The sequence below is a fragment of the Rhinatrema bivittatum genome, chromosome 2 (genome assembly GCF_901001135.1).
Source record: "Rhinatrema bivittatum chromosome 2, aRhiBiv1.1, whole genome shotgun sequence".
Classification (NCBI taxonomy): Eukaryota; Metazoa; Chordata; class Amphibia; order Gymnophiona; family Rhinatrematidae; genus Rhinatrema; species Rhinatrema bivittatum.
In genome coordinates this window covers 171771575-171791678 of record NC_042616.1, presented here as the reverse complement: position 1 = coordinate 171791678, position 20104 = coordinate 171771575, and the positions used below count along the sequence as shown (strand labels likewise).

The window sequence follows — 20104 nt, the reverse complement described above, 5'->3', positions numbered from 1 at the left end:
TCCACCTGACTGTCCATTCATTCATCCATCTAGTCAGTCCATCCAAACCCATACAACACATTCATCCCCACCCTACCCCATCCCCTTTCCCCCTGAGACCAAAGAGCCTTCACCGAGCGTATGAACATAAGAAGCTTGTTAGATTGTATTGAAAAACAAACATGTAGAGTAACGTCTACATCTCCAGACAGCCCCACTATGCTTAAGCTAGAACCTGTTTCTCAGGTAAGAGTTCCATTCCAGTATAAGTCCAGGGTGTCAAATATATTTGCAAGTTATTGTATATCAGATTAAATGATGGCCTAAAATGCTCAGCTGACTCAATCAGTCTACTCAGTTATTCCTGTACACACTTCAGAGGTACATCCCACCTGCCAGAAGATAAAGCATGACCTCTTATAATATATTTCTCCTTATACAGGACAGTTTGTCATCTTCCTCATTTGTACTTCACCATCCATCATAGGCAGATATATGACTTACCGTATTTTTCGCTCCATAAGACGCACCTGACCATAAGACGCACCTAGGATTCAGAGGGGGAAAATTAAAAAAAAATAAATAAAATTGTGCTAAACCGGCTCTGCGTCTGGGCGTCTTATGGAGCAAATTAGGGGAGTGCATAGCTTTTTTTTTTCTCCCCATTTTGTTTTCGGGTCTGGGGAGGGCCATTTCGGTCCACTCCCCAGATCAGAAAACTTTTCTTTCTCTGGGAACCCCCAAACCCCCCCCCCCCCATCCCAACCCTTTAAATTAACAACCTCCACCCCCCTGACCCCCCAAGACCTGCCGACTTAATTTACTGCAAACCCCCACCCTCCTGACTCCCCCAAGACCTGCCGAATTAATTTCCTGCAACCCCCCACCCTCCTGACCCCCCCCCCAAGACCTGCCAAACGTCCCTGGTGGTCCAGCGGGGGTCCAGGAGCGGTCCGGGAACGATCTCCTGGGAGTGAGTCGTCGGCTGCCAGCAAACAAAATGGCGCCGACGGTCCTATGCCCTCACTATGTCACTGAGACCGACCGCTGCTATTGGTCGGTCTCAGTGACATAGTGAGGGCATAGGGCCGTCGGCGCCATTTTGTTTACTGGCAGCCGACGGCCCTATGCCCTCACTATGTCACTGAGACTGACCAATAGCAGCGGTCGGTCTCAGTGACATAGTGAGGGCATAGGGCCGTCGGCTGCCAGTAAACAAAATGGCGCCGACGGCCCTATGCCCTCACTATGTCACTGAGACCGACCGCTGCTATTGGTCGGTCTCAGTGACATAGTGAGGGCATAGGGCCGTCGGCGCCATTTTGTTTACTGGCAGCCGACGGCCCACACCCAGGAGATCATTCCCGGACCCCCGCTGGACCACCAGGGACGTTTGTCAGGTCTTGGGGGGGTCAGGAGGGTGGGGGGTTGCAGGAAATTAATTTGTCAGGTCTTGGAGGGTGGGGGGTTGTAGGAAATTAAGTCGGCAGGTCTTGGGGGAGTCGGGGGGGGGGGGGTGTTAGATTTTTGTTTGGTTTTTTTTTTATATTCGCTCCATAAGACGCACATACATTTTCCCCCCACCTTTGGGGGAAAAAAAGTGCGTCTTATGGAGCGAAAAATACGGTAGTTTATATCTACCACGCCACCTTACCCATGTTTACCAATAGAGCTTTGTAATAATTTAAACAGCTTCCAATACCAAAATGGCCAGTGCCTGAGCATCTGGTCTCCTAGGATCCCTGCCAGATGGACCTGGCTTTCGGGCCGATACAGTACAGCGCGCTCCAACGGAGTGCACTGTTAACCCGCCATTGGACACGAGTTTTCGACGCGCTAGCATTACCCCTTATTCACTAAGTGGCCAAAAACACGTGTCCAACTCGCCGAACCTATTAGCGCCCGCAACATGCAAATGCACGTTTTTGGCCCTATTAGTTATTCCTGTGCGATTCAGAAAACAAAATGTGCAGCCAAGCCGCACATTTTGCTTTCAGAAATTAGCGCCTACCCAAAGGTAGGCGCTAATTTCTTCGGGCACAAGGAAAGTGCACCGAAAAGCAGTAAAAACTGTTTTTCTGTGCACCCTCCGACTTAACATCATGGCGATTTTAAGTCGGAGGTCCCGAAAGTTTCGAAAAGTAAAAAAAAAAAAAATTTGAAGTCGGCCCACGGCTGTCGGGTCGAAAACCGGACGCTCAATTTTGCCGGCGTCCGGTTTCCGAGCCCGTGGCTGTCAGCGGACTCAAGAATCAATGTCGGCAAAATTGAGCGTTGGCTGTCAAACCCGCTGACAGCCGCCACTCCAGTCCAAAAGGAGGCGCTAGGGACGCGCTAGTGTCCCTAGCGCCTCCTTTTGCCTGTTTTTACCGCTGGGCCTCATTTGAATAGAGAATCGCCCGCTCTCCCGCGGACTTTACTGTATCGGCCGTGAGTACCTGCATTTCAGCTAGAATTTAAAGTCATTACTGTATTTGCAGTTTGCCAGACAGAACCAGCTAATAGTTAATTCTATCATCCCATCCCAATCCAAACAGCTACCAAAACTAATGTGGCTGCTACCTTAACATTCAGCCTCCTATCACGTAGCAACATAGTAGTTTCCAGGAAATAAGGATCTCTTGGTCTATCCTGTCTTTCCAGTTGCCCATGTGTACTGTGTCATCACAGAGTCTCCTTCTCCCTTCCTTGTCCTTATCACCATCCTCTGTGTCCCAAGAATAACTAAATTCTGTCATTGCTTTAGTGATTATCAATTTTTGCACTTGATTTGTTATGGTAAGAACATAAGAACATGCCATACTAGGTCAGACCAAGGGTCCATCAAGCCCAGCATCCTGTTTCCAACGGTGGCCAATCCGGGCCATAAGAACCTGGCAAGTACCCAAAAACTAAGTCTATTTCATGCTACTGTTGCTAGCAATAGCAGTAGCTATTTTAAGTCAACTTAATTAATAGCAGATAATGGACTTCTCCTCCAAGAACTTATCCAATCCTTTTTTAAACACAGCTATACTAACTGCACTAACCACATCCTCTGGCAACAAATTCCGGAATTTAATTGTGCGCTGAGTGAAAAAGAATTTTCTCCGATTAGTTTTAAATGTGCCAAGTGCTAACTTCATGGAATGCCCCCTAGTCTTTCTATTATCCAAAAGAGTAAAAAGTAAATAACTGATTCACATTAAATTCTGGAATAATAAATCATTTATATGGCAAAAATATTAGTTAGCTTCTAGTCTGATATGAAAGGAGGTTGGCTAGAGGGAAGGGGTCACTGTATTTTAAGATACTGTAAAAAAAAGAAAGCATACATAACATCTTCTTTAACAGTTTAAGAAAACCGATCTGATAAAATTGAAATTGATACAATTATGTTGAATGCCAGGATTTGTAGTTCTGCATATTTATAAACAGTATTATTTATCAGGCTCATGTTATACTTATATTTATAATGTTATATTTACAATCAAGATCCCTCTAAACATTTGTAAAAATAATGTAAAACAATGTAATACAAAAATATGTGCTAGCAAAAATATAACAGGATGGAGGAAATTACGCTAGTAAGTGACACAGGCAATACATATAGCATATGTACATATAGAAAGGAAATAAAAAGAAAAACTAAACTATTCCTAATAACATGCTTATGCATTGAACAGCAAAAATAGAAAGATAAGAAACGATGACACAATAAATCAGAGGCTCACGTCCCTTGTTCCGGTCCCCAACAAGTAAGTAGTACAGCCCCAGTGTTGCCCCTGCAGAAAGTTGGCATAAAGTTTAAGAAATTCTCTCTCAGGTGGAGGACAAACTGTGCAGGAGAACAGATCTGCTTCTAGCTGTTTTCCATCTTTTCCACAGTTGGAACTGGGAACAAAGCTTTTATATTGTACAGTACATATACATGCATAGCTCAATTTCTTTGTCTTTAGCAGTTCTAAGCAATAAATCATATTGCCTGTTCTCAATTTTTCACTTTTTGGTGGAGGTTATTCTGTCCCTATACATTCATCTAGATGTCTTCCAGTCCACTCTCTCTAATTATTTTTGTTTTTTTCCAAATAGTTTTTATTAACAGCAAGAATATGCATCCATGCGCCAAACAGAACGGTATATTGCAATCAATTACAGCAAGGGCATGTTACAACAACATAGCATGTCAAACGGTTACAAAAAACACAAACCGATCCGCGGAACGCAAATAATGCAATCCCCGCTTTTGTTTTGTTTTTAGCAACCCCCCACTCTCCCAACCAGTCAGCCCAGGGCTTAACCTCATCCCCTACATGCATCCCAACCATACTCATCGTAACACCCACATTCATCCAGGTTGCCCTTCCCATACATTCAGACCAGCAGCCCCAAACATGCATAAACACCCCCCCTCCCTCTCGTCCCCCCGAGACCAGGGAATTCAATCGCATAATATGGAGTTAACAGTTTCCAACAATCCAGTTTGTAACTCCTAGGGTAGCAGTGCAAAAGATGGCTGCCAGCACTCCTCATATGTCTTGTCCCGTTTGCGACTTCTGGCAGTGCAATCCATACGCTCCATTTGCATAAACATTGCCATCTTATAGTGCCAGGCCACAACGGAAGGCGATGTTGTCGGCTCCACCCACACAGATAAGATTGTTGCATGCTAGCAAGGTGGCCACATGCCCAAACTTTACCTTAGAATAATTACCTGGCGGTAGCATATGGAAAGGGTAGGTCATCAGAATAAAGCCTGAGGCATGTGTGGCAATACCAGTACAATGAGTGATAGTGTCCAGCACAATTTCCCAAAACTGGGTAAGCATCCAGCATTGCAGGAGACAGTGTAGCAAAGACCCCTCCCTCCAGGCCACATTTAATGCAGAGCATCGGTGAGGACCATCCTGAACCGGCGGACATCATCATAATAAGCCAGGTGGAGAATCCGGAACTGTAGCTCGCGAAGCCCCCACATCCGGGTTATTGGCATGCAGGATTTTGAAACAGTTCAACATGTAATCTGTCGTTATATCCCAGGTCAGCATAATAGACCACCGGCACAGGAAATCACGTGCTTTGCAAGCCTGGCCCAGGACTTTCCATCCCGCAATATTGTTATTGAGACAAGCTACGTCGAAAACTTTAGTTGCATAGGTGGTTTCCGAGGCCACCATCTCCCTTGTCCACGAGAGGGTTGCAGATAGTGGCGAGCTTGTAAATATGCAAAGAAATACTGTGGCGACAGATGATAGTCCTTAGACAACGTTTGAAAGTCCAAAATATTATGGGACTCCGGGTCATATAAATGAAAATTAAATACTACTCCACGGCTGGCCCAATGCTGGAAGATGTCACTGCAGTCCTGGCCCGGCAGAAACTCGGGGGAAGGGGGGGGGGGGGCTGCGGCACTCAGATGCCGCCGGAAGTCCACTCTCTCTAATTCTAATACAATTTACTTTCATCCCAATAATTTTTAACTCCAGTCCTCGTGAACCAGAAAACTGATCTAGCCGAATATTCATACTATGTATTTGTATAAGTTTGGTCTAAGAATTAGGTTATTTAGCATATTTGGTTACATAAGAGCATAAGAAATTGCCATGCTGGGTCAGAGCAAGGGTCCATCAAGCCCAGCATCCTGTTTCCAATAGAGGCCAAACCAGGGCACAAGAACCTGGCAATTACCCAAACACCAAGAAGATCCCATGCTACTGATGCCAGTAAAAGCAGTGACTATTCCCCAACTAAACTTGATTAATAGCCGTTAATGGACTTCTCCTCCAAGAACTTATCCAAACCTTTTTTTTAACCCAGCTACACTAACTGCACTAACCACATCCTCTGGCGACCAATTCCAGAGTTTAATTGTGCGTTGAGTGAAAAACAATTTTCTCCGATTAGTCTTAAATGTGCTACTTACTAATTTCATGGAATGCTCCCTAGTCCTTCTATTACCCTAAAAAACAGACTTGTTTGTGGATACTGTAGACCAAACATGGCAACACAGTTTGAAAATTAGAGAATCAACGATAATGCTGAGGTAAACTATGTCACACTGTTCCATTACAATAGCACTGACCATCTTTCTTTGCAAATGTATATCACAATATTGACTTAGTCTAGGACAGGTGATTATTTAGTATCAAGAACCAGCAGTGTATACATGTCCATGTAATGCAAAACACAGAAAATTAATAAGTTTTAAATTAATAAATCAACACCTACCAGAACCTGGAGCCATTTCATCACTGTCATGTTTTTCATGCCACTCCATAGTTCGATAATAACTAAGCATGACTTCCCAGAGGGCTTTGCAGAGGTCAGCAAGACATGGAATATAGCTGTCTGATGTAATATGCTATAAAAATAAAAATAAAAAAAGAGTCAAATGAGAATCATTCTTGCATGATATGTTTCTAATTTATTTAATCAGAGGTACCTCTATGTGGAATAGTACCTGAAAGCACAAATTAAATTATATCAAATATACTATTCCCTTGTACAGGCTTGTCTGCATTAATTTTAAAAATATTGCCACTAAATGTCACAAATGTTCACATATAAAATGTATTCTCTTACATACTCACATACTAAAACAAGCTCCAACAAACAGGGTATTCAATTTGAAAAATAAGGAATACTGTCTGTCACAATGTATATTATGCATGTTTATAAAATGAATTTATAACGTTGGCCTGAGAATCAGTCTAGAATAACTATTTGAGACCAAGCTTTACACAAAAAAAAAACAAAACAAGATTTTGTAGGGGAAAAATTCTCTACAAGATCTGCAAGCTAAAAATACTTTAGAGAGTAGCACAACTACGTTAGGCAAAACAATGGAGCTACTGAAAGCCAGACTGAAAAATATTAAATTGCTTTTCTTAAAGCTAGCAAGAAGCAAGGTAATGCAGGCAAGGAAATAAAGTTACTATACTCTATAATCACCCAAAATGGGAAGCAATGATTTATACAGGTTGATTTCAGCAAGTGAAAAAAAAGCTAAAATAAAATGTATTTATTTATTTAGCTTATTTATATACCGTTTTACCAATGTAAAAATTGACCAAAGCGGTTTACAACAATATAATTACAATCAAAACTCACTTAAGATAATAGAATAAAAATAGAAATAAAAATAGAATAGCATAAAATAAAAGAAGCATAATAGAATAAATAAATAAACAAAGTTTGAATAAAAATACAGTTAATAACGATCAATAACGTAAAATTTGGGTGAACTTGAGATAGTAAGTAATTGGCTGCTACATTACAAAACCAAAAGAAGGAAAAAAAGAAAAACGAAAAACTAAAGATGATAGGGACATCATTCAGTTCTTGATAATGGTTAATATGAACTGACTTCATGACAATTTAGTTGTTAATTGGTAGTTTCTATGTTCCCCGAATGCTTCCTTAAATAAGTGTGTTTTTAGTGCTTTCTTAAACTCTTTTCGATTAGAAATTAATCTTAAGGAGTCTGGCAAGGCATTCCACAGAATGGGGCCTGCAACAGAAAAAGCTCTTTGCCTTGTTATATTTAAAGCGGCCTTTTTCACTGAGGGAACTTCTAAAAGAGTTTTTCCTGCTGATCTAAGTTCTCTCCCAGGTCTATACACTCGCAAGATGGAACATAGCCAGATGGAATCTGTGCTATATAGCAAAGAGTGTATTAAGGTGATGATTTTATAACGTATCCTGAATTTGACTGGCAACCAGTGAAGTTTTTGCAGAATAGGGGATATATGCTGCTTTAGAGGGGTGGCAGTAAGGAGTCTGGCTGCTGAATGTTGGATCAATTGCAGAGGTCTAATTGCTGTATCAGGTAGACCTATGTATAGTCCGTTGCAATAATCAATGCCAGAAAAAATCAATGCCTGCAGCACTGAACGGTAGTCATGAAAAAATAATAGGGGACGAAGTCGCTTTAACACATGCAATTTGAAGAAAGAGGTTTTTACTATCTTGGAGATGTGTTGAGATAGAGATAAATTGGAATCAATCCATACTCCTAGATTGATACTAGTTTGGTAATTTGTATGACATCTTTACCTAAAGTTATATTAGCAGGGGGGGCATTGCTAGAATTTGATAAGAAACTGAGATAAAGGATTTCCGTTTTCTTTTTGTTCAATTTTAAGCGATTGTGAGCCAAAGGATTTCCGTTTTCTTTTTGTTCAATTTTAAACGATTGTGAGCCATCCATTGTTCAATTGTACTGATGTATAACTGAATCAATGAAAACGTCTCTGTCCAGGATGATTTATATGGGATAAACAATTGAATGTCATCTGCATAGAGCTTAAAGTGTACATTCAAAGATGATAAGATATGACACAGAAGTAAAAGATAAATGTTAAATAAAATGGGCGATAATGAAGACCCTTGTGGAACACCTGTTGGTTGAATGAAAAATTGGGAGGAACAAGAACCAATATTAACTTGACAGGTACGATTGGATAGAAAACTCTAACCATTTTAACACTGTGGACTGTATTCCTATATGGTGAAGGACTGACAACAGTATTTTATGATCCAGCGTGTCAAACGCTGCTGAAATATCTAAAAAAATCACAATGTAGTCAGTATAGGAATCAAATCCCCTGAGAAAGGTATCAAATGAGGATAAAAGTAGGGTCTCCGTAGAGTGCCCCTTTCTGAATCCGTGTTGGTTCGGATTTAATATGTCAAACTCAGTTAGTTAATCTTTAAGTTGGTATAGAACGACTGATTCCAAGACCTTTGCTAAAGAGCATAGGGAAGCAATAGGTCTCAGATTTGAGAAATCCACAAATGAAGAGGATTTGCTCTTTAAAATGGACAAAATTGACGTCTGTTTTAGCAACTCTGGGAATTTCCCTGTTCTTAGTGACTGATTGATTATCAGGCACAAATGATCAGAACAACTTACAGCAATGTTTTTAAATAATGTGCCCGTGCAGGGATTTATTGGAGAATTAGATACTTTTTGCTTACTTATGATCTTATGAATGGCTATAGGAGAAGTAGCATGAAAATCCGTCCATTCAGAATTTACTGCTTGTTGCTTACAGATGGGATATGGCAAGGTAATGAATTCTTGAGCTATGGTTTTGATCTTTTGTTGAAAGAAATTTGCTATTTGTATTTCAGGGGTTATTATTGAATGGTCAGTTGTTAGTGATTTTACTATATTAAATAATGTAGCTGGATTGTTATTTGCCATTGCAATTCTATTGGCATAGAAACTTTTCCTAGCTTGGTTCACTTCCTTTCTATATAATTTTAATGTGTTATGAAAGTCAACCTATGTTGTAGCGGTCTTCTGTTTTAACCAGGCACGTTCCTTTTTCCTTAAAGTAGTTTTCAACGCACGAATCTTGGTATTATACCATAAGGGGTTGGGATTTGTTTGGGCTTTTTTTTGTGTTGTCAATTTAAATTTAAATGGGGCCAGAGCATCTAATGTTTTCATTATTGATTGATTCCAACCCTCCACAGATTTATCTACGTTCTCTGCCAACCCAGAAGGTATATTAGAAGAAAATTCATTCAAAAACTCTTCGGACGATATGGTTTTTCTTTTTTTAATTTGTTTGGCCATAACTCTTGAGGTTTTGTTTTTTTTTTTACTGGAAATGAGACTGAGAAAGAGATTAAATGATGGTTTGACCAAGGAACAGCTTGGTTTTTTAAGTCATCAGATGGTACATTCATAAAGATGGATTATAAAAAACTAAATCTAGAATATCACCTTTAATATGAGTAGACTCAGTGATTAATTGAACCCAACCCATTCCAGACATAGCGTCTAAAAAAAGAGGTAGTAGAGATGGATGGAGTATCATTTTTTAGTTGCAGATTGAAATCCCCTATAAGGATGGTATCATGTAAATTTAAAGCTAACGAAGAGATAATCTCTAAAAATTTTGATAAATGAGTATTTAAAGTTTTTGGTGGACAATATGTTAAAACTACATTAAAGTACTTTGTGGAGAGAATTAAGATCTCAAAAGGATCAGTGTTAGCTATCAATTTCCTTATAGATTTAAGAGAATCTTTCACAAAGGCTAGCACACTTCCTCCTTTGCGTCCGACTCGTGAAGCTGAGAAGGCACTATAGCCATTTGGACATATACCATTTACTATTACCGAATCAGTTTCGGCAAACCAGGATTCAGTTATGAGCAGACAATCTGGTTTTTTCTCAATTAACAAATCGGTAAATACAGGAGTTTTTTGCTTAATCGATTGAGCATTACAATATAAAAAGGTTAATACAGGCAAAATAATGGAGGACATTTTTAAAGGGGGGATACGAATTAGTGAGGTTCTATTAATATTAACCTGTGTGGAATGACGTTTTTTATATTTAGTCCATTGTCATTATTTACCATATCCAGTCACAGTTGGAATTTCCATATCGAAACTTGGGAGGACTCTCTCTCTGCAGCTGACTCTGGAGCTAACGAAGGGGCTAACAAAGGGGCGCCTCTGGTGTCGCCACGCGCTTTTTTAAGCAAAGTCGCCCCTCGATGATGTTTTGGAAAGGGGGCAGAATCAGACAAGCTGGCCAGCGAAGTAGCGCGGAATGGCACGATTCAGCAGGGATGACAACAGCTTCCAGTGGTCAATTAGAGTCCTGCTCCAGCAGGTAAGGCTGATACAGCAGTCCAACAAGCAAAAAAGCAAAAAAGCTCTATATGTAAAGCAAACTGCTCACAATAAAATGAAAGCATGCAACTGATCCTTGCAGCAGATGCATGAATATAAACATTTTTAAATACACATACACAGCCAAATTTTGATATACCCCAAAACAGAGGAATTAATCCTAAATGATGAACAGAAAATTTGCCAAAATTAGTATTACTACTCCCACATTGGATTTCAAAGCCACTGGGCAATTCTACAATTCAAATCAAAAGATCCATAAACATAGAACTATATTCTTTAGTAAATAAAGTTATTTGAGACAGACAGAACTGCAGTCTGAAAACAAAACATGCTTAGAAACTCATATTCTGGCAAAGAAAGATTATCCCTTGAATTGCTCAGATATAACATTTTATTTATTTATTTATTTATTTATTTGAGGTTCTTTATATACCGACATTCGTTTAGTAACATCATGTCGGTGTACATTCAACAAAACTTTAGCAGCAGCGCTGGAACAGATAGAAAATAGCGGCAGTGCTTTACAATTAATATTCAACTTAGAAAGGACATTAGGAGATTATAACAAGGAAAAATTGGATCAGGGAATGCAAACAGGGAAGGGGAGGGAGAGGGAAAATAAAGGAAGAATTAAGAAGAATATATTAACGTTAATACATATGATAAATACATTAAATACATTAGTTATAATAGATTACTAGGCATCAACTTTATAGAGATATTAGAGAGGAGTAAATTATGTAACTCGAAGGATAATGCATAATTACAAATTTACATAAGTTTGGTCTCAGGGAGAAGCAAGGGGGGAGTAGCTGGAAGTGAAGGTGGTTGCTTTATGTGAAGGCTTTTAAGAATAACCATGTTTTAAGTTTCTGCTTGAATTTTTTTGGGCATAGTTCCTGATGAAGGTCAGGTGGCAAACTGTTCCAGCAGGAGGGGCCAGCTAAGGCAAAGGCACGTTTTCTGGTTGTGTCGAGTCTGGTAGTTTTGTGAGGGGGTAATTGGAGTGTAGCTGCGTGTTGCGGTCTGGGGGTTCTGGAGTGTTTGCGGAACTGTATTGCGTTATTGAGCCAGTTCATGTTCTCAGTGTATAGGGTCTTATGTATTAGAGATAGGACTTTGAAGGTGATTCTTTGAGCAACTGGTAGCCAATGCAATTCTTTAAGTATGGGAGTGATATGATCTGACCTTCTAGTATTGATGAGGATACGGGCCGCAGCATTTTGTAACATTTGCAGCGGTAGGATGGTGGAATTGGGGAGGCCTAACAGAAGGGCATTACAGTAGTCGAGTTTAGCAAATAGTAGGGATTGCAGCACTGTGCGGAAATCACATTGGTATAGGAGGGGTTTAAGTTTCTTAAGGGTATGCAGTTTGAAGTATCCATCTTTTATAGTATTATTGATATGTTTTTTAAAATTAAGATGGCTGTCAATAGTGACGCCTAGGTTTTTGACATGTTCAGTAGAGATGGCTAAAGGGAGAGGTGAGAGTGTGGAGGATTCTTTGTTGTTGCCTTTGTTGGGGGAGATTATCATGAGTTCGGTTTTGTCAGGATTGATGGCTAAGTTGATGCTGGTGAGGAGTGCGCTTATATCTGATAGGGCAGTTTCCCATTTTCTGAGGGCATTGGTCAGGGAGTCAGTAATTGGGATGACAATTTGTACATCATCAGCATAGATGAAGTACAAGAGCCCAAGTTCAGAAAGGAGGTGACAGAGGGGGAGGATGTATATATTAAAAAGGGTAGAAGATAGGGCAGAACCCTGGGGTACTCCATGGTTTATGTTGTATAGTTGAGATTCTTTGTCCCCGAAGAAGACTTTGTATTGTCTATCTTGAAGGTAGGATTCAAACCAGCGCAGTGGGGTGTTAGCTATACCTATTTCACTGAGACGGGAAATGAGGATATTGTGGTTTATGGTGTCAAATGCAGCCGATATATCAAGCATGGCTATGAGGTAGGAGTGCCCTTTGTCAAGCCCAGTGAGGATGGCGTTGGTGAGTGAGATAAGAAGGGTTTCGGTGCTAAGATGCTTACAAAAGCCAAATTGAGTGGGAGCGAGAAAATTATGCTTTTCCAGGTAATCTGTGAGTTGTGTGTTTACAATTTTTTCAAGGATTTTTGCTAGGAAGGGTAGATTGGAAATGGGCCGGTAATTAGAGAGGTCAGAGGGCTCAGCTTTGGGTTTCTTTAGTATGGGTTTAATGATGGCTTGTTTCATTGGTGTGGGAACTTCTCCATGGGTAAGGGAGCAATTGATAATATTAGCAATGTGTGGAGCAATTATTTCAGGGATAGATATGAGGAGCTTTGTAGGAATAGTGTCACTAGGATGTGTGGCTGGCTTCATTTTTTTAATGGTGTTTTCAATTTCTAAGGAGCCGGTGAGATCAAAGGAATTGAAAGTGGCATGCCGATATTGGGATGAGTTGGAAGGAAGATTGTTGTTAGGAAATCGGGTCATGATTTTCGCGATTTTCTCATGAAAGAATTTGGCAAGTTCTTCACTTCTCTTTTCAGCGTCTTTGTCTATGTGGGGTGTAGTATTGGGTTTTGTCAATTGGGCTACATATGTAAATAGCGCATTGCGTTAAATTGCAAATCATGAATTCTTTTGGATAGTATTCCTTTTTTGCATTGTGAGTTTGTTCACGGTATTTGTTTAAGATTGTTTTGTAAACATTACGTCGTGAGAGAGAGGGGTCATTACGCCAATCTCTTTCTAGTTTCCTAAGGGTGCATTTGAGACTTTTTACTTCGGGAGTGTACCAAGGTTTTTTTGTTGTATTGGGGGGTTTGATTTTCTTAGTGCGTAGAGGGCAAATTTTGGTTGCAACAGTGTTAGTTAGAGAGTGCCATGTTGCGAGTGCAGTGTTAGCATCAGTAAGGTCAAGGTTGTGTAGTTCCTTGTTGAGAGCATTGGTAAGCTCATCTTTTGCACATAGCTTGCGCACCTGAATAGTTTTACCTTCTGTTGTTTTTTGAGATACATTGCGTTGGAACGTTAGGGTGGTGTGAATAAGGTGGTGGTCTGACCAAGGTATAGGGGTGCAGATGGGTGAGGTGGCATTAATGGAGTCGTTAGTGAATATCAGGTCTAGAGTATGGCCTGCTTGATGGGTAGGGCCTGACAGGATTTGAGTAAATCCCATAGCCTTTAAGGCTGCAATAAACGTTTCAGAGGCAGGTGAGAGAGGTAGGGCATCAACGTGTATGTTGAAGTCACCCAGAATAATAGCTGGTGTGTCAAACTTGATATTTTGAGCAATACATTCGATGAGGGGAGAGGGGTTTTTTTCAAGTATGCCTGGAGGTATATAAACAAGACAGATCTGAAGGTTGGGTGATTTAAACAGGCCAATTTCGAATTTCGTGTTGATTTGCACAGGATATGAGATTAACTTTAGTTCTTTTTTGGCAGTAAGTAGAAGTCCACCTCCCTTTTTTTTGGGTCTAGGGATGGAGAAGATGTCATATGTATTGATGGGCAGTTGGTTAAGTATGACAGAATCAGTGTCTTTCAGCCACGATTCAGTTATGGCACATATGTCTGGTTTGTCGTCCAGTAGTAAGTCATGTAGTATGGAGGTTTTTTTTGTGATGGATTGTGCGTTAAATAGTAGAATGGATAGGGTCGTGAGGCCTAGGAATTGAGTGAATGGTGTGAGCATGATTGGGATCAGGTGCCTGTTAAGGTGTTGCAGTTTATGGTGTGTCTGTGTGAAAGGTTGTTATTTGTGTTTGAGTATGTGGATAGGATTGCCAATCATCTTGGAATGAGATATGAATGCTTTGATAGTGTTAAATTCCTCGGACAGGATAGTGTATGGGTGCAAAGAGAAGAGAGAACTGAGGGAAGGGAAGGGGTAAGAAGAGCGAGGAGAGATTAACAGAATGCGGGGAACGCAGCAGGGCCACGCAAAGGGGCACGACAAGGGGCAGGCCCCTTTGTCGCGCTCCTTAGACGCGAGACGCCGGCGCGAGACGCCTGGAGAGAGCTTAAAAGTTATATAGGGTTCCAACAGCCGGATGTGAGGTCAGCCGGGTGGGCGGTTCGGTAGCGTCGTGCGGCGCGGTGGTAGGCCGGTCTCAGGCTCGGGGCTCGGGCTCGGACCCCGATGGGTCACCCGTTATTCTTAACCTCTTAACCACCCGTTATTCTTAACCTCCTACTGTTAAATTCAGAACCAGAGGCCCTCAGCAATATCTATATAATTGAGGGATAAACTTAGAAACACTTGCATAGTTCACATAAAGAACTGATGTGTTATGCCCTATTTTGTCTGCTAAGAAAAGCCATAAACTGTCCTTTAAATGAAGTGCTGACCATGCACAAAAATGCAGTTAAGACACCTTGCATTATCAAGTTCAGAGGCATCACATAAAAGGAAGTACCAAGATGCTGAACCAAAAACTGCACTGAAATGTATGAACCAGTTACAGTCAAGTGCCTTGCTCAAGTTGCTGAACAGCAAAATGTGTGAATTTACTGGTACTCTTGATAGTTTGAAATGCCATAAACAGCTGAAGCAGATATACTCAGAGTTATTATATTGGCATCTGAAGCATGGCAAAATATCATGTACACAAAATTACTATATACTGAAAGTTAAAAGATGAAACCTATATGAAGTGAATATATAACTAACACCAGAGATATATGAAGGAGCCTTGCACCAGAAGGGTATTGAACAATTCTGAAGTGCAGAAATGAATATCAGCATGCTTGAGATGCCAAGGCAGGCTCAGGCTTTGAAAGTAACAAATCTGAAGGAACCGATGCAGTCTCAAGAGCTCAACATCTCTTGTTTGTATCCTTTAAAAGGAATCAGCCTACTAAGATTCCAGTTTTTTTTTCTGGATCAATACGGCAACTAGAATGCAGCACAAATCAACCCAGTGTGAGGAAAAGCAATAATCTCAGACTACAATGATAGCACTAAAGTACTAGAATTTATTATTTTTACTATGCTATACTTAAATATATTTTTATTTCTGTGACATTTACAATTTTATTTAAAACATTTATTCCCTCTAAGATTTTTTTTTTATTTTATTCTCTTGAGTGATAAAAATGAATGGATGAAGTTGATAGCAAAAGTGCCTCAATGCCCTCCATTTTGTGAATACAAACTTCAAGGAGGATACAAATCGAAGAAAAATATTTTCCATTCAACGCACAATTAAGTTCTGGAACTCATTGCGAGAGGATGTGGTTAGGGCAGTTAGTGTGGCTGGGTTTAAAAAAGGTTTGGACAGGTTCCTGGAGGAAAAGTCCATAAAATGATATTAATCAAGTTCACTTAGGGAATAGTCACTGCTTATTACTGGCCTTCCTCCAAACTTTGGCTGTCCGGGAATGAAGAGGTCAGATGCACTTTGGTTGCAGCCCTTTAAAAGGGCCACGACATCATCAGCTCACGAACGCTCCTCCCCCCTCTCCCTGCTGGCCGGGGAAGAAGAGGCCAAATGCACCTCGGTCGCAGCCCCTTTAAAGGGGCCACGACATCATCAGCCCATGATCACTCCTTCCCCCCTGACTCCCACACCACCATTGCATCGTGCCGGGCCGAGGGAGGAAGTGAAGCCATACCATGGCTCAGGTAACTGCCTCCCCCCGCTCGCCACAGCACCAGAGTCCATTCCTTTTATCTTCTATGATTAAAAAAAAATAGAAACTTAAAAGTGAATTTTAAAAACCCGGTGCACACCAAAACTGGGAGATATGTGCACAAGTTGGGCTGGCGGACGTCAAAAAGATTTTAAAAGCTGCCTGTATACGCGCGCATTTGCCGCTATGCGCACTAACGAAAAGTTCCAAAAAAAGGGCAGTGAGTGGGCATGATCTGGGCAGGCCCTGGGGATTCCTGAATTTAAAACAGCAATTTGCACTTAAATACTTACGAGCACTGGGGTCTCCTGCCATGTACCTTTACTTCTACTATGGATGACAAGTAAATTATAAAATTAAAAATATATAGGTAAATCAGCAGGATTTTAAAGGTCAGGGCTAACAGGGTAGAAGGGAGGCTATTAAACTAGTGGGTGTTTGGAAGTCTCATCCCGTACCTGGGCAAACTGGGAATGAACTGGAAAAACAGGTAATAGCATCGGCACGCGTCTATTAAAATTCCCTCATTTATGCAGTAGAAATGGCATCTGCGTGCATAGGCGCGCATCCGCTTAAAACTGTACGCACGATCAGTCTATTGTATAACATGCGTGCATATGTTATAAAAATGGCTGCGTCCCTGGGCTTAGGTAGATGAATGCGCACAATTGTGCACTCGTGCACCTGTTTGAAATTTACCAACTTAGAACACAAATGTTCTTAAATGCCAAATAGGAACTGGATGAAACCAAAACAGAATTTAAAATTAATTAGTGTTTCATATGGTGTACTCTGTATGAGTAATGAACTTTTAACACTGGATGAAAGCCTTCAGGAGAAGTCAGTCTGTTCTTAATTTACCCTTAATATGTTAGCTGGACTTATTTTAGGACACCATAAGTGCTTTGTCCCTGTTCATTTTTTTTTTATATATATATATTATACTTGTTTCATTGTAACCCACTTGGAATTTTGTAGAATGCGGACTATAAATCTTTTAAAATAAATACATACAATAAGGACATCACTATACATAAATACTGAGTTCCATTTTCTTCCTTGGAATGCCCCCTTCTTATCTAGCTAAATTCTAGCCAGGTAACATCTATATGAATATGGACCTCACTTAATATATCTATATCGATACATATAAAAATATAAAATAAAAAGCAAACATTTTCTTTTCAGGTGTAATGAGTTTTCACTACTTAAGGGGGAAATTTTGACTAAACCATGATGCAACAAAATACACACACATTTTGGTACGCACATACCTTTTAATCAATTTTCAAAAAGGACACTATCCATATCTTACCCTTTTGAAAATTCTATCAAGATATGCATATGCAAAGTGTGCAGGTACTTTGCCCTTGTTATTTCTGCAGGCAGCAGAATGGTGGTAAAATTAAAAAAAAAAAAATGTACATTTGAAAATGCACATATGCAAGCATTGTTTACTATCCAAGCCTTACCCCACCAATCCCACCATCTCATAGGAATGCCTCTCTTTAATTTTTTTTTTTTTTTTTTTTTTTTTAAGTATGGGTTTTGGGAAAGCCCCTGCATACGTTTAGTCAGGCAATTTTCAGCCAGGGGAATCTATCTAGAATGAGGGGTGGAAGATGCATGGAACGGCCTCTCAGTGGAGGTGGTGGAGACAAAAACAGTATCTGAATTCAAGAAAGCATGGGATAAATACAGGGGATCTCTAAGGGAGTGGTTAGAATTAAAATGCTAAATTCATTGGGCGGATGAGCAGCCTAGATGGAACATGCGGTCTTTTTCTGCTGTTACGTTTCTGTTTCCCAATAACTATTTTATAGTTACCCAGCTAAATCTGACCAAACGCTTAGAAAACTGCCTTCTACGTATTATATAGGCATATTTTCTACTGCAGACATGCTGGAATATTTACAATTCAGACCATAAAATCTTATGCATTAGTTTGATCACTATGATATAAAATTGTAACAACCACAGTTTCTTTCCCCATTCCACATCAGAAATTGTCATGCTATTGTCACAGTAATCTGTCAAAGTCAGCCACCTCAGATGTGGTTTTAGATTGCATTATTCTGATACACTATAACGGTAAAGTATGTGGGATACAGTTTGCATGAAAGGTGTTCTAGACATCAAAATGAGCATGAAGAGCTGCAACTCCCTGTACATTACATTTCACACTATAGCAATATTTTTTATATGGACTACTATATATATTAAAATCCTATTCTCCAGTCTACTCTGATGAAGATTGATGATCCAAATTAGTAAAGACTGTAGTCACTACAATTACACTTCAGTGTTTGTATCATCAATATGGCATTCATCTGAGTCACTAGTGACGTATTATCAGAATCTCTTAGAATGTAAAGCTGCTAATCCTGACTACCATGAACTTCTAATATTTAATTCTGACATCTTTCTCCCACTTCCCTCCCCCCCCCCAATTTTGAAATCATTTAAGTTTAATTATAACACAACACTATCTGCTCTTATTTTGTTGAATCCAGTAACGTACATTTCAATTACAATAGCTTTTCTCCCATTTAAATAAAAATAAAGTCAAAGATTCATGATCTTGATACTTAGAAACTTTTCCTGATCTCTGCAATTACAGTAAGTAGAAATCTGATTCAGTTACTACATACCATGCAGAGATCCTTGTACTGTAGCTTCTGAAACTTGGTATCTGTGTTTCCTGCACACAATTCTACATATCCAAGGACAACTTGGAATACTGTATTGTGAATTGCCTGTGTGAAGTGCATATGCAGTTGATCCATTGCAGTCTAGAAAGAGTACATAGAAATACATATTTAAGTTGGCATTGATTCATGGACATCAATCATGTTATTTTATCAGAACCTATATAAACAATAAAACAAATTATGCCAAAATTTACATTAAGATAATGCATTATGCTTACCAGGATAATAACATACTAATATATCATGTTGTTACAGAAAATATTTACCTTTCCCCATATTCTGTTTCTAGGTTTGCCTTATGTAGATAATACATTCAGTGCAATAAAAATAAAATGGAACATTCAATCCAAGTTAACCATACTACTTCCATATGGCAAATATTTATAAAGCCTCATCTTAAAATAAAGCAATTTAGTACATTTCCAATTGTACTAAATTATATGCAAATACTATGCTACTTATGGATAATAACCAAAGAAAGATACAGTCCCAAAGAAGCAAATACCAAATATGCCTGGAGATGCAAAACAGTAGCTTCGGAACGGAAATTCATTTTAGTTGCTATATAAACCATACTCCTAAGTAATATAATTTTCCTAACTGCAAAATAAATACATTTAATAGAATTTTGTTTAAAGGTACAAAAAGGCACAGCCCCTGAGGCAGGGAATCTGTCACTGCACAGCAGCCTAGTGGCTCAGACTCAAGACACATATATAAGGGAGCAACAGTCTGTGGGCCCCTACCCAAGGACCGTGGCTGCAATATCTATATTAGATGGATTGAGTTTTAAAAAATGAGAACATTCGTCAAGTAGTTGCAAATGATGGCTTATGGCATTATAGCTCAGTAGAGGCCAGTTCTGAAGGGCTGGGAAACCCAAGGGAGCTGGAAAAATCTGCCAGTTCAAAAAAAATGCACAAGAAAGGTATAAAAAGGCAAAATGCTTTGGTCATATAATCTGTTGCCTTGTGTTAACCGTAAGACTTGCATTTTACACCTGTAAACTACAAGCATAAAAAGTAAACTCTTAGCATAAAAAGTAATTTTAGCACATCTACAAACATCTAGCAGAAAAGAAATCTTTTGAAAACTACTTGCAAGTGTCCAGAAATGTAAACATTTTCTAGTATTTTTTCCAACTCATTAAATAATAATAAT

The 20104-nt window shown here is 39.7% G+C and overlaps 1 protein-coding gene across 1 annotated transcript in view; it reads right to left on the bottom strand.

Moving 5' to 3' along the window:
- Nucleotides 1–20104, bottom strand: part of VPS50 (VPS50 subunit of EARP/GARPII complex) — a 620793-nt gene that overhangs the window by 308095 nt on the left and 292594 nt on the right. Inside the window, 2 exon segments of the mRNA XM_029588894.1 lie at nucleotides 6187–6319; nucleotides 18884–19024. Of these exon segments, the coding sequence (XP_029444754.1) occupies nucleotides 6187–6319; nucleotides 18884–19024 (274 nt within the window).